A 15057-nucleotide genomic window follows, 5' to 3' on the forward strand; every position below is an offset into this window, starting at 1 on the left:
AAGACCATCAGTCAGTCAGTCAACAAACCTGAGGCTCCTGAGAGAGGAGAACCTCGGCCTAGCAGCCAGAGGGATCCTCAGAAAAGACCTGTTACGGTGCAGAGACCTGGAGACATTTACACACACGGCAGATGGAAGAGAAGAAACGAGAGAAAAACAGACAGGAAGTGGACAGGAAGGACAGACAGTAAAAGAAAACAGAGAGAAATGCAGAGGCCAAACAGGTCTGGTGTGAGAAGAAAACAACTAAATATTACAAAAGGAAAATAGCCTGGTTCCTTCTGCATGTGTTTAGCGAACCCTTCTAACACAAACATGCATACGTACACATTGCACACACTTTTATACTCATCATGTGCTGCTGCTACTCTGTTCTTTATTTTATTCTTATTATCATCTATCCTCCATTTTTGTGTATTTATTTTATTTTTAAACTCTGCATAGTTGGGAAGGGCTCGTAAGCATGCATTTGATGGTAAAGTCTACACCAGCTGTATTCGGCGCATGTGACAAGTAAAATTTGATCATTCCACTGGCATGGTCAGAGGAGTTTGCTAAAGCACAAACAGATCTGGGACCAGGCTACAAGGAGAAACGAAAGGAACACTCAACTGACCTTTATACTGCATATACCATGAGCATTATAGCTGACGCATCACACACTTCCTACCTGTACTCCTTTAGACCAGTGTTATTCAATCTATTTTAGTACTAGTCCACCTGAGTTAGCTTTAATTGAACCTTTATTTAACTAGGCAAGTCAGTTAAGAACAAATTCTTATTTACAATGACGGCCTACCCTGGCCAAACCCAGACGACGATGGGCCAATTCTGCGTCGCCCTATGGGACTCCCAATCATGGCCAGTTGTGATACAGCCAGCTAACATAGGGCTTAGTGATTATTTGACCAATTATATCAGGATTGCTAGTAGTGGAAAAGAGAAAATAAAACTGTTGGGGGCACTCCAGTCCACACCATGTTTTAGACCGTCTAGCCCTATCTCACGTTTGTCGTCTTTCCCATCCTACCGGTCTTTCCTCCGCTCTCCAATTGGCACAGGGCTGACGGAGATTCTGGGCAGGGTGGATATGGAGCTCTGTGATTGGCTGCTGGCGAAGGAGGAAGTCTCCAGGTTCAGAGGTGATTGGGGGGGAGTGATGAGGCTGGGGCTGCTGCACTCTGAATGTGACAGGGAGCCTGGAGAGGGGGGGCAGGGAGAGAGGGTAAGAGACTTTAAATGAGATATTAAGATGAGATCGTACTTCATTAATTCCCAAGGGAAAATGTGTTTGTTTTTACTAGGGTTATAAGAATGACAATTAAAATACTCACAACAGTTAAAACATGGTAGTGGAGCGAATGCGAGAGTGAGAAAGGGAGATAATTGGTCCATAGTTACAGTGTCATTTCTCAGACAGGTAACCAGGTTGTAAATATCTTGACAAGCATGTTAACCCCCAGCTTTAATGGCCCAGGACACAACATCTATATGGTTTAAGTGTTTCCCTGTGTTTAGTGTTATGACTGTGGGGATTCCAGCTTTTTCAGCAGTAGATTACAGAGCAGCACCTTTAAATGACCTGCTAACAGGGCTGTCACATCTCCTCATAGAAAACACAAGTATAGTCAGCTGTTTGATTTGGAATAATGTTATTTAGTTGAGTGGAAAATGAGCATTCTAAAGTCCCCTTGGGACCAGAGTCAGGTAATATTGGTCGAGAGGTACAGTATTCAGGGAATAGGCATCTTAATACGTGTTCATTCATCCATCCACTCATTTGTTAATTCATTCATTTGTCTATCCACCCACGTATCAATATTTCTGTTAACTAATTTGTTTGTTCAATTATGCATCCATGTACCTCTGTCAGAGCCCAGCATAGATCGAGGGTAGCGGGGAGTGGAGGGGATCTTTATCCTCTCGTTCCGATACTGGACGTTACTGGAAGAATCTGATGCAATAGAGGAAAAGTCCATCAGAGTGTGTCCGAGTGTGTGTCCGAGTGTATGTGTATATATATGTATGTATGTATATATATGTATGTATATATATGTATGTATGTATGTATGTATATATATATACACGCATATATACATACATACATATACACATATATACATACATACACACATAATTATGGTGTGTGGTGTGTGTATAATATAAGTATTTTGTGTGTGTGTGCGCGCACACACGCGCAGGTATAATAGGTGCACGTGCATGTGGCGTGCGTGCATGGGTGACTGACCAAGGCCCAGGCGAGCACTGGAGGGTAGTGAGTTGGTACCATGGGAGGTGCGGCTGCTGCGTGACGAGGACTCGGAGTAGTCTGCTGCTGGACGCTTTTGGCTCAGGTCCAGGCTCAGACGCCCCTGGTGCTGCGGACTGACACACACACTCTTCCTACATAATTCATGGATTGAACATAGCGTCACTAACGCCTTTTATGAAAGTCATCTTAAGGACGACTGAACGACTGAACGTGCTACGACTGAACGTGCTACTCAATGCATTCTCAAACAGCACGACATCTCCAAAGGAGGCAACTAATTAGTAGGAGAACCTTTGGTCATCATTGTAATGTCGTCAGATTGACTTTAGATGTAGTATAACATCAGCTAGCTAGCTAACATTGAGGGGAGAGCACCGGATTTCAGCTAGCTAACGTTAGCATTGCAAGGTATTTTTAACTAACATCTTACTAAAGGCAACATTGCCTTCATCATAATGATGACCAAGTTGTTTCCTACTAAATATTTGCCTACTTAAGCAATGTCATATTTTCAAGCCAATAATTTAGACTAAACGATCATTTGCCCCCGTTAAGAATGACTGGGCTCCACTTGATTTTTCGGGGTAGTTATTCTGTCTGGGGTAATTACCTGGGGTGTTGGTTGTTGTGCTGGTGTTGGCAGATCTGGGAGGAGACAGAGGGACAGTTGTTGGTGTGGACTCTGTGGCTGCGGACTGTGTAGACTGGGTTCCTCATCACTGCGGTCACCGCTGGACACGGGGCCAGGCCACGATGGGCCGAGTCTGATAGAACACACACACGCACTGATTAGAGAACCCAACCACCACCACACCGGTTAAATAGGAGCAACACACACTGGCTAGAGAGGCTCCAGATATTAATGTGTTATGGGTCTGAGGACACATGACGCGACCTTCGCCCCCGGAGCCCATTAGGGAGTTGCAGTGATGAGACAAGATCGAAATTGAAGAGAAAAAGGGGCTAAATTATTGATTTTTTTTAATTAAAAAGGAGGAAAGTGTGTGTGTTTAAGTGTGAGAGTGACTCACTTGCAGGCAGGGTACCGTTGTAGACGGTGGAGACGAAGCCCACACTGTGTCTGTGAGAGCGGTTGGGAGAGGAGCGAAGCATCTCTCTGGGCTCTGGGGAGTGATCGTCATTGGAGTAGCTCTGATGGTTGACAGATACAGAAATCAATGGGTTTAATGATGAGGAACAGAAAGAGTAGGAGAATAAGGAGAAGGACCCATTTCAGAGTGGGACCACAGTCACAGTCCAATGACCAGAAACAGAAAGAAGAGAACGACGAGAAATAAACTGAAGGAGCTGTTTAAGAGTGCTGGGACGAGACCACAGCCCCCGGACTCAGCACTTTGAGTCCTGGGCTGCATATTGCCTGGAGCTCTATACAGAGGCATCAATCACCATTGAGGCAGCCTGGTGGCGAGGCACACACAGAAAGGGCTGTAAATACTGCCACAAAAAGGCTGCCGTGTATCACCCTGGAGTACTGGCTGGGTGCGAGGCCACAGTGCTGCTGTTTTTCTTTTTATATTAAGTGTTTTGAGACAAGGTGCATCTCAGTAGTCTTAAGTGGCATGCACTTCTTGTCTCCTCTCCTTGATCATAGGCTAGGTAGGTGAACGCAACATATTAGAGGATGACTTCACCTGTTCAGTTCTTTAATGTTAATGCATATGGAGAGGAGAAGCGAGGAAGCCACTTCAGACTATTGTGTCCAGCCTTAGTGAAAAGCACTATACATTAAACATCAAACAGACCTGGAAGGAGGGCAGAGTGATGGACTGGGGGGTCATCCTGCGTCGGAGAGCTGGTGCTGATTTAGGGCGGGGTCTCTTCACCTCAGGCTCCTCCCCCCTGGTGCGTCCGATGTCCTCATCACATGACTTCCTTGATGTCAGCACTTTCCCGTCCAGGAAGTAGTGGTTCCCGTTTCTGTCTCGTTCCCTCTCTCTTTCTCGTTCCCTCTCTTGTTCCCCGTGGCCCTCCCCGGTAACCATGGAAACAGCCTCCCCCTTGCCACCATTCCCATCGGAGGTGAGCGTGCAGTCGGAGGCAGAATTGCTCTGCTGTTTGTGTTGGAATTTGAACGAATCGCTGCGGGTAGGTGGCGGAGGAGGGGTGGGTGTGGCCGTAGAGGAGGAGGAGAGAGACTCCGTCTTGGAGGGCTGCGGGGAGTGGGCCACCAGCTGACTGGGCAACAGGTACTCTATCTTGGAAGACGGGGGAGCCGTCTCAGGCCGTGGTTTGAAGGTGTCCGTGTCAAAGATGGACTTCCTCTGTTTGGGTGACTTGAAGATGGACAGCTGGGTCGGAGTCGTCGCTGTGGTCGTATCCACGGCGACAGACATCCCGCCTACGATCATCTTCGGCCAGGTGCCGCCGCTGTGTTTCTTCTCCAGGGTGGTCTCCACTGTGATGCAGTCAGGAGGGTTAGAGGGGTCATAGGTCATGGGGGGTGGAGGGGGCTTGGCGTAGGGGGACCCAGAGCAGCACTCCTGGAAGGCGCTGGGGCCGTAGCGGCCCGGGGGACCCAGACCGAGGTCTGAGGACGGCCGGAGGCTGGTGGCGTGGAGAGACCCCGTGGAGAAGGGCTTCCTGACGTCCCCGTACGGGCCCATCCCCTCCTCGGCCTCCCCACCCTTACTCTTCCTCCTCTCTCCTTGGACATTGACACTACCACCTGTGTCGGGGCAGAAGATGTCTGTCTGTGTGGAGCTGTTGTGTTTGAGGTTACGACTGTTCCTGGAGTGGACCTCGGAGAGACGGCTGTTGGACGATGACTCACGCAGGCTGTCGAAGATGTTCTGGCCCGACGAACTGTGAGGGAAGAACTGGGAACATAAAAGGATAGAGGACAGAGAGAGGGGGTGTTAGGAATAGCACTAGACGAGTAAACACACATTTCCTTTTTTCCTAAACTCTAAACTTTCCGCCCAAAATAAAGTTTACACTATCCAGGAATCTAGTCACTGCAGTAATATCTAACATGTTTGTTCTTGAGAAAGTCAGTCGCTGTCCTAAAAAGAGTGCCCGCTATAGCATCAAATAAGGGTGTTGCAGTGTATGGCACTACATGGACTTCAGGAGAACTTGAGTCTAAATTAAGGCTGATTTGAGGCCAGTGAAGTTTAGATTCACCTTCAAGTGAAAGCCCTATGTTAAAATAAGGCTGTTATGTGGCACCACATTGACTGGAGGAGAACTTGTCTTTAGTCTAATTTGAGGCTAGTGTGCATTCAAGGAGCTTAGTAGAGGAGCTACTTTAGATTCACCTTCATGAGAGAGAGGCTGAGAGAGTCCCTGCAGTTCCTCAGCAGTGTCTCACACTCCGTCACCGACTTGTTGTCCAGAGCGATGCCGTTGATCTGGGGGAAACAGAGGACACATAAAAAACAGTGAACACACACTACTCACTTCCCACACATCCTTCTAAAACACACAGTTTTGCTAGGTGGTATTGCTTTCAAGAGAGACTGAGAATTCAACTACCCCAACCCCAAATAGAGATCCCCTGCACCTGAAGAACACCGTGCCAGAGATTTGAGTCTGCCTGCTGCTGCAGTGGGATACTATTAGAACATCTAGGTCAGTGGTTCTTCTTAGAACTTTAACACCCCCACACTCTTTTCTCAATCCCCACATTTCCATGACAATAGGCCTGAGATGAATTATAAAATACTGCAGCGAGGAGAGGAGCGCAGGGAGAGGAAACAGGAAAGTAGGTAATGTATAGGTAATGAGTCTTTAAAAGCAAAAATATTTGTCACATATACCGATAGGTGTAGTGAAAGGTGTTGTTTTACAGCGTGAGCCTTGCTAATTAGGGCTAAGTGCCTTGCTCAAGGGCACGTCGGCAGATTTTTTCACCTTGTCGGCTCGGGTATTGGAACCAGCGGCCTTTCGGTTACTGGCCCAATGCTCTAACAGCTAGGCTACCTGCCGCCCACCCCCACCAAAAAATAAGAGATCAGACTACTGAACTTTAACACCTAAAATGAAACAGTACTCTTTGAAGCATGTTATTCCATCTGGGGAGTCTAGTCGGAGTAATGAGCATTAAGAGTGCAGCTGTGACATATGCAAAATTGTGCACTGACTGCATATGTCACTGTTGGTTCAGCGTGTTCAAGTCCTTCTCTTACTAACATAATTAAACATATCTGTATATGTGAAATATAACCTGCTACATTAAGCTATTAACGACTACAAGGACATGGCATAAGACGATACACAACCATGATTGACATCTGGTCTAATGTTTGCTAATCACCAACACTTAGCTATCATGTCCCATATCAGCTAGCCAGGCTTCACTATTAAAGTTGAGGGTGTCAACAGGGGTGCGTCCGAACTGGCACCCCATTTCATATATTGCGCATTGGTTTCGACCTTGGCCGTATGGGCTCTGGTCAAAAATAGTACTCTGTAGGGAATAGGGTGCAATTTGAGACAAGCCTTGGTCTGCCATTAAAAACGTGAGTGGTTTTACTAAGCAGCAGAACTTCACAGTAAGGACCTGGAGGATTATGACCGCAGATTCAGTAGGTGGATCATGATTAGTGAGAAGGTCATTCTGCCAGGTAGAGTGATGACTGGCTAACATTGTTTCTGTCACCAAATCACTAGAGACCGAAATGGAACAGGGGATCAAATCAGGTGGAGGTGAAGGAAAAGGAGGAGGTAGAGGTTGGTAGAGAGGAGGAGTAGAAACAGGAAGAGGAAGATAAGGAGGTGAGGTGGAGAAGGAGGGGGTGATGGAGGAAGAAGAACAGGAATGAAGAGTATGAGGAAAATGAGGAGGAGATGGAAGAAAATTAGAAGGAGAAATGGAGGTGGTGGTGGGGGACTCACAGCGATAAGTCTGTCTCCAACAGTCAGAGATCCCTCCCTGGAAGCAGGACTCCCCTGGACGAGGGCCGTCACAAACACACCATTCTCCAGACCTATACCACTGTCTGGAGTAGAGAGGAGAATACAATATGTATTACACACTTCAGACCTATACCACTGTCTGGAGTAGAGAGGAGAATACAATATGTATTACACACTTCAGACCTATACCACTGTCTGGAGTAGAGAGGAGAATACAATATGTATTACACACTTCAGACCTATACCACTGTCTGGAGTAGAGAGGAGAATACAATATGTATTACACACTTCAGACCTATACCACTGTCTGGAGTAGAGAGGAGAATACAATATGTATTACACACTTCAGACCTATACCACTGTCTGGAGTAGAGAGGAGAATACAATATGTATTACACACTTCAGACCTATACCACTGTCTGGAGTAGAGAGGAGAATACAATATGTATTACACACTTCAGACCTATACCACTGTCTGGAGTAGAGAGGAGAATACAATATGTATTACACACTTCAGACCTATACCACTGTCTGGAGTAGAGAGGAGAATACAATATGTATTACACACTTCAGACCTATAACACTGACGTTAGAATACAAGTGAAGACACCAAAACTATGAAATAACACATATGGAATCATGTAGTAACCAAAAAAAAGTGTTAAACCAAAATATATTTTATATTTGAGATTCTTCAAAGTAGCCACTCTTTGCATTGATGACAGCTTTTGTGGAATAGAAACTCTTGTTTTCTTTGCAAAACATTTCACATTTGGAGTAAATGGTTTCCTAATGAATGCACACCAGGAGTGCCACAAGTGTTACCTTTGTGTCCAATCAGGTTGATGTGTACAGGGGTGACCAGCCTTCCTCCCAGGGACTTCCTCCTGCGAACCACCATGTTAATCAGCCCGCCTCTGTTAAGCACTGCCTTTACCACCTGCTTCCTGTCCTTGTTGGTCAGGTCCATGTCATTTATCTTCAGCAACCAATCGTTCACTCTGAAAAGCAGGAAGTAAAAACGTGATATTGGGATGAACAGGAGTTCCTGAACTTGAACCTCAAGAAATGTTACAAATCAGAGAATTACCTTAACCTTCCATCTGCAATACTTCCTTTGTCCACTCTTGTCACAAATATTCCACAATCTCCTGGTAAATATGGATCGTTTACCCCCTCTGCTATGTCAAACCCAAGTGCCTTCAAATCCATGTCATCCTGCAAGAAAACAACCAGTATGTTTAACTTTGCTATCTACATACATATCAGTTCTGAGCCCCTTTATTAAGCTGGATTTTAACATTTGCTGGAAATGAAATCCGATCAAACAGTCAATCCATCCATTCACCCATCCAATCAATCGATACATCAACAGTAAGTCAAATAATTAAATTAAATCAAATCAATGAAAGTATTGTCTCTCCAGACTCACCCTGTCCTTCTCAAACTCCACAACCTCGGTCTCCCACTCCAGAGAGTCTGTGTCGATGGCGGAGTCATGGGAACTGTGGGCCATCAGCTGACAAAACCTGGCCTCCTTGTCCAGCTGGCTCTCCATCTTCTCTCTGACCACAGGAAGTGATGTCACACAGGTCAGAGCACATCACAACAGTGTGCAGGATATATCTGCATGTCACTGAGTGCATGTACACTACCTGCTAAATGAAGAAACGTGTGCCTTGTAGCATTTTCATAGAGTTTCTAAATGCTGTACAACTACACCTATAGGGCACCATAGAGAGACCTGCCAACCCTGTCGAACTTTTTAGAATACCAGACGTGCAGCAAATTGGAGATTCAACTTGCATGTAGCTGCTGCCTGGTCTGTTTCTCTCAAGTCTCCTCACTCTCATCATCTGACATAGCTTTACTGACTGGCTGAAATAACAATAACTTGCAAAATTAGCTGCCAATTTTGTTATTGCATGACCTACACAAACATTATGGATCACACCTGGTTCAGTTCAGTCCTCTGAAAAGGTATTTACAAAACAGAAATAAAAGATTCATACTGATAAGTACAGAACATATCAACGTAGAACGGAGATACTTATCTATAACGTTTAGTCTCTATAGTAGAGGAACGCTTGTCAACTCTCCAACAGGGCCAATCACTTGGACCAGCTCAAAAGTATTGGCTTTTTGGACACGGTTCCTAATCAACACTAAAAGAAAAATCAATTTGAAAACAAAAACAGATCGAGTCGACACAGACCGCAAACTGGCTACACAAAGCCTAAGTAGGCTAGCGCAAAGAGAATCTGAACGCTGTTCGCTAGAAGAGTCTGCTGTTTCAGCCTATGTAAAGGTGCCTATTGTACTTATTTGCAGCGCATAGATCCTTTCAGATTCTCTAAATTGATAACACCTCAAATCTAGTGCAACGGCATTTTAGAAGCATTGCCTCTACAACTAATACCAGACACCCATTCATTCTTCATCGCGCAGTCTCCTAAACTCCCGACCCCATTTAATGCCAAGATGTAAATGTTTATTTTTACTTATACTTTTGTAATGCTTTTTGTGATGTGGATCATAATTAGTCTAATCAGGTTGCGTGATCCTCGTAATGTTACGTGGAAAATACAACTAATGTGACGCAGAATTAAATGTATATCACACTCGCACAAATGCGACCAGTTATTTTTCGTATTTGCATGTAACTATTTCACGAGCAAATGCAAGTGAACTGCTGTCACTTTAGAGCCCACTGAATGTCCATCTTATGTTCGCTAACGTTAGCTTGAACCAATTAAGAGTTTACCTTTCCACAACACACGGAGTCGAAAGGGGATTTGTCCATGTGTTTACGTACAGCTGACAGTCCGCAAACTCAGCATCACAACAAACAGGAGGGGCATACACGTGGTAGCTACTTCGAATACTGATGCATTAATCTCCATGTGCGTTGACACAAACTCCGAACATGTCTGTGTGTCGCAGCGCGATTATCGGGATGTTAGATTTACTCAGTGGAGTTATTTTTTATTAAAATGTAAAAAAAAATATATATATGTTTTATCAGGCCCTATTCATTTCTGCATACTTTGAACTCGGATCTCTACCTGCATACATGACCAGAGAATTGCATAGATGGTACGCAAAATGCGTGCATATTGGCAGGTCTGCATAGATATCTATAGGGCAAAGTGCTGCAACCGTTCAAAGTGCTGCAAGGGAAGTCTAAAAAGTAGTAGCAAAGTCATATTCTACAATGTGTAAAGGAAAGGCTGAAGGAGAAATAGGCCTATGGTGGCTGACTGTCACTAAGATACATTATGTCCTTATGAGGCATGCCTAGAGGGGGTCGTTGACTTGAAAACCTAAATGTTACTCTTTTCTTCTTCCTCAGCAGGAAAGGAGAATGAGCTCTCAAAGAAAAGACAGAGAATTTAACATGGCAGTCACACACTGACCAGTAGAGGAAGCTTTTCCCATCACTACAAGGGGGTTGAGAAAGTGGAAAGTGTGTGGTATGTGTGTGTTTAATTAACCTCATAAACCAGGGCTATTCAACTATATTCTTACCAGCTATGAAAACAGTTATTCAGAGGAGGCCAGACATGTTCTGTGTGTCTGTGCTCTGGGACTCACTTGAGTTCCTTCAGTTCCCGTGACGCGTCATTCTTCTGCTTCCTCATGTCGTCAAGGTTACGCAGGGCGTCAGCCAGATCGCTGACCGCCCGGTCCCGCTCCCTACGCAGGTTATCACACAGCGTCCTGGAGGGGCAAGATATGACATCATCAAGCATCAGCACAGTTTAGTCAGTTAATATTCATTGCGTCGTCTATCCATGCCTCCTTCTCAAAATACATTAGGGAAGATCCAAGATTCCTCCTCTCGGACCTTCTACTCCAATGCGTTTTCAGAAGGAGGCAAGGAGAGAAGATGCAAGGAATCAAGGAAAGAGGAATTAAGAAAGAGCCTACACCACTATTCACGCTTTCTCTCACCGTATGCTCTCTCTCTCTGCCACTATCTTGTCTCTCTCCTGGAAGGCCCAGTCACGTCGACACTTGGCCACCTCAGCCTCCTGCGTAGCCTCCTTCAGCTCCTGGGACATGGCCTCGTACTGCTTCCTCAACACCTCAATCTCCTTGTTGGCCCGCTCTATGTCCAGGGTGGCAGAGTCTTGTTTCTGTCGAGCACATCCAGACACGGGCACACAGACACACGGATACAGACACACGGATACAGACACACGGATACAGACACACGGATACAGACACACACACACACGGATACACACACACACACACACACACACACACACACACACACACACACACACACACACACAGACACACACACAGACACACACACAGACACACACACACACAGACGGATACACACACAGACGGATACACACACGGATACACACACACGGATACACACACGGATACACACACACACACGGATACACACACACACACACACACACACGGATACACACACACGGACACACACACGGATACACACACACGGACACACACGGATACACACACACACACGGATACACACACACACACGGATACACACACACACACACGGACACACACACACACACGGATACGGACACACACACGGATACACACACGGACACACACACGGATACACACACACACACGGATACACACGGATACACACGGATACACACGGATACACACGGATACACACACACACACGGATACACACGGATACACACACACACACGGATACACACACACGGATACACACACACGGATACACACACGGATACACACACACACACGGATACACACACACACACACACACGGATACACACACACACACGGATACACACACGGATACACACGGATACACACGGATACACACACACACACACACACGGATACACACACACACACACACACGGATACACACGGATACACACACACACACACGGATACACACACACACACACGGATACACACACGGATACACACACACGGATACACACACACACACGGATACACACACGGATACACACACACACACGGATACACACACACACACACACACACACGGATACACACACACACACACACACGGATACACACACACGGATACACACACACACGGATACACACACACGGATACACACACGGATACACACACACACACACGGATACACACACACACACGGATACACACACACGGATACACACACACACGGATACACACACACACACACACGGATATACACACACACACACACGGATATACACACACACACACACACACGGATACACACACACACGGATACACACACGGATACACACACACACACGGATACACACGGATACACACACAGATACACACACACACACACGGATACACACACACACACGGATACACACACACGGATACACACACACACACACACGGATACACACACACACGGATACACACACACACACACACGGATACACACACACACACACGGATACACACACACACACACACACACACGGATACACACACACACACACGGATACACACACACACACACACGGATACACACACACACACACACGGATACACACACACACACGGATACACACACACGGATACACACACACGGATACACACACACACACACACGGATATACACACACACACACACGGATATACACACACACACACACACGGATACACACACACACGGATACACACACGGATACACACACACACACGGATACACACGGATACACACACAGATACACACACACACACACGGATACACACACACACACGGATACACACACACGGATACACACACACACACACACGGATACACACACACACGGATACACACACACACACACACGGATACACACACACACACACACGGATACACACACACACACACACACACACACGGATACACACACACACACACACACGGATACACACACACACACACACGGATACACACACACACACACACACACACACACGGATACACACACACACGGATACACACACACACACGGATACACACACACACACACACGGATACACACACACACACGGATACACACACACACACGGATACACACACACACACGGATACACACACGGATACACACACACACACGGATACACACACACACACGGATACACACACGGATACACACGGATACACACACGGATACACACGGATACACACACGGATACACACACACGGATACACACACGGATACACACACACGGATACACACGGATACACACACACACGGATACACACACACACACACGGATACACACACGGATACACACACACGGATACACACACGGATACACACACACGGATACACACGGATACACACACACGGATACACACACACACACACACGGATACACACACACACACACGGATACACACACACACACACGGATACACACACACACACACGGATACACACACACACACACGGATACACACACACACACACGGATACACACACACACACGGATACACACACACACACGGATACACACACACACACACACACACACACACACACACACGGATACACACACACACACACACACGGATACACACACACACGGATACACACACACACACACACACACACACGGATACACACACACACACACACGGATACACACACACACACGGATACACACACACACGGATACACACACACACTAGTTAGCCACTTTCAAAACATTAAACTTCAAGAGATCAAAAACAAACTTCCTGAAACTTTCTACAAGTTCCCAGGTTTCTCAGAAAACCTAGTTGTAGAATTCCCGGAATCAGTAGCAAGGGAATGCTTCAACTGGGATTTCTATCACAGATTTTAAGCATCCCGACTCCTGTAGTGTAAAACCGTGGTAGGGGGGCCATCTAGTGGTCTGAACAGGGAAGTGTCAGGAGCAGAAACAGTAGCATTTGTACTAAATCCGCTTTAGGGTCATGCAACTGACATAATCCAATGGTTGACAGTTTATGGGATCATCTAAGCTCTTTATCATGTGTCTAACCTTTGGCTGGGAGCTGTCACCTTTTGACAGCCTCTGTCCTCTCCCTAATACAGTTGTTTATCATACCTGTAAAGTGCGTGTGTTGTTTTCAGGTGTGTTAATGTTACCTGTCTTGCCTGGTAGTATTCTCTCAGTAGCTGGTCTCTCTGTATGATGGCCTCTGTCCTCTCCTTGCGGGCCACGTCTCTCTCCTCCCGGACCGTCTCGATGTCTTTACAGGCCTGGCTCAACTCCTTCTGGGCCTCAGCCTTGTCCTTCACCTCATGGCAGTACTTCTCCAACAGCTCGTTCCTCTCACAGATTGCCCTGTCCCGGTCCACCAACGACGAGTTCAGCTCCTAAAATACAAACAATCAAATTAGATTTAATGCCCTAACACAATCCTAAAATCCCTTGGTTGATCTGGCAGCGACAAATTTAGCTAATTGATCGAGCAGCTGTCAGAGCTTCACTGGCCAGCATTCTTTCAGACGAGGTGAGTTTGATTAATAAACTGATATTAATTGAAATATATTAAATTGATTAACATATGACTGATTACCTGTCTGCGAGCCTCAATCTCCTCCCTGGCTATCACCCTCTAAGTGTTTAGACTGACTATTAATAAACTGATCGATAGATTGCTTAAATAATTGATTAACCTCTCGGACAAGGTTTGATTGACTGATAGATAAAATGGTTCATTGACCTGTACCTGTCTGAGAGCCTCCATCTCCTCGCTGGCCACCATCCTTTCAGACGAGGTGTTTTTGAGGCGGGCCTCTGCAGTCTCCAGCTCTGTCTGCAGCTTGTCCAGCTCCTTGATCACCTGTTACCCAGAATTTAATAAACCACTTCATTATTGCTAAGGTTTATTGTTGAATTATCAAAAAA

The 15057-nt window shown here is 46.0% G+C and overlaps 1 protein-coding gene across 8 annotated transcripts in view; it reads right to left on the bottom strand.

Annotated features, from left to right (window-relative positions):
- Positions 1 to 15057, bottom strand: part of dlg5a (discs, large homolog 5a (Drosophila)) — a 63556-nt gene that overhangs the window by 14216 nt on the left and 34283 nt on the right. For 4 of the 8 annotated variants that reach the window (XM_029698749.1, XM_029698746.1, XM_029698753.1 and 1 more), the window contains 16 exons: positions 14879 to 14992; positions 14292 to 14522; positions 11105 to 11289; positions 10745 to 10870; positions 8583 to 8715; positions 8241 to 8368; positions 7976 to 8151; positions 7130 to 7233; positions 5551 to 5643; positions 4036 to 5109; positions 3304 to 3424; positions 2883 to 3036; positions 2249 to 2385; positions 1865 to 1954; positions 1031 to 1199; positions 29 to 106 (listed from right to left, as the gene is read on the bottom strand). In XM_029698749.1, coding sequence (XP_029554609.1) covers positions 29 to 106; positions 1031 to 1199; positions 1865 to 1954; positions 2249 to 2385; positions 2883 to 3036; positions 3304 to 3424; positions 4036 to 5109; positions 5551 to 5643; positions 7130 to 7233; positions 7976 to 8151; positions 8241 to 8368; positions 8583 to 8715; positions 10745 to 10870; positions 11105 to 11289; positions 14292 to 14522; positions 14879 to 14992 — 3113 coding nt within the window. The remainder of the gene's footprint in view (positions 1 to 28; positions 107 to 1030; positions 1200 to 1864; positions 1955 to 2248; positions 2386 to 2882; positions 3037 to 3303; positions 3425 to 4035; positions 5110 to 5550; positions 5644 to 7129; positions 7234 to 7975; positions 8152 to 8240; positions 8369 to 8582; positions 8716 to 10744; positions 10871 to 11104; positions 11290 to 14291; positions 14523 to 14878; positions 14993 to 15057) is intronic. The other 4 variants (XM_029698747.1, XM_029698750.1, XM_029698748.1 and 1 more) reach the window with 4 other exon arrangements.

The sequence above is a fragment of the Salmo trutta genome, chromosome 18, assembly GCF_901001165.1.
Source record: "Salmo trutta chromosome 18, fSalTru1.1, whole genome shotgun sequence".
NCBI classification, from domain to species: Eukaryota; Metazoa; Chordata; class Actinopteri; order Salmoniformes; family Salmonidae; genus Salmo; species Salmo trutta.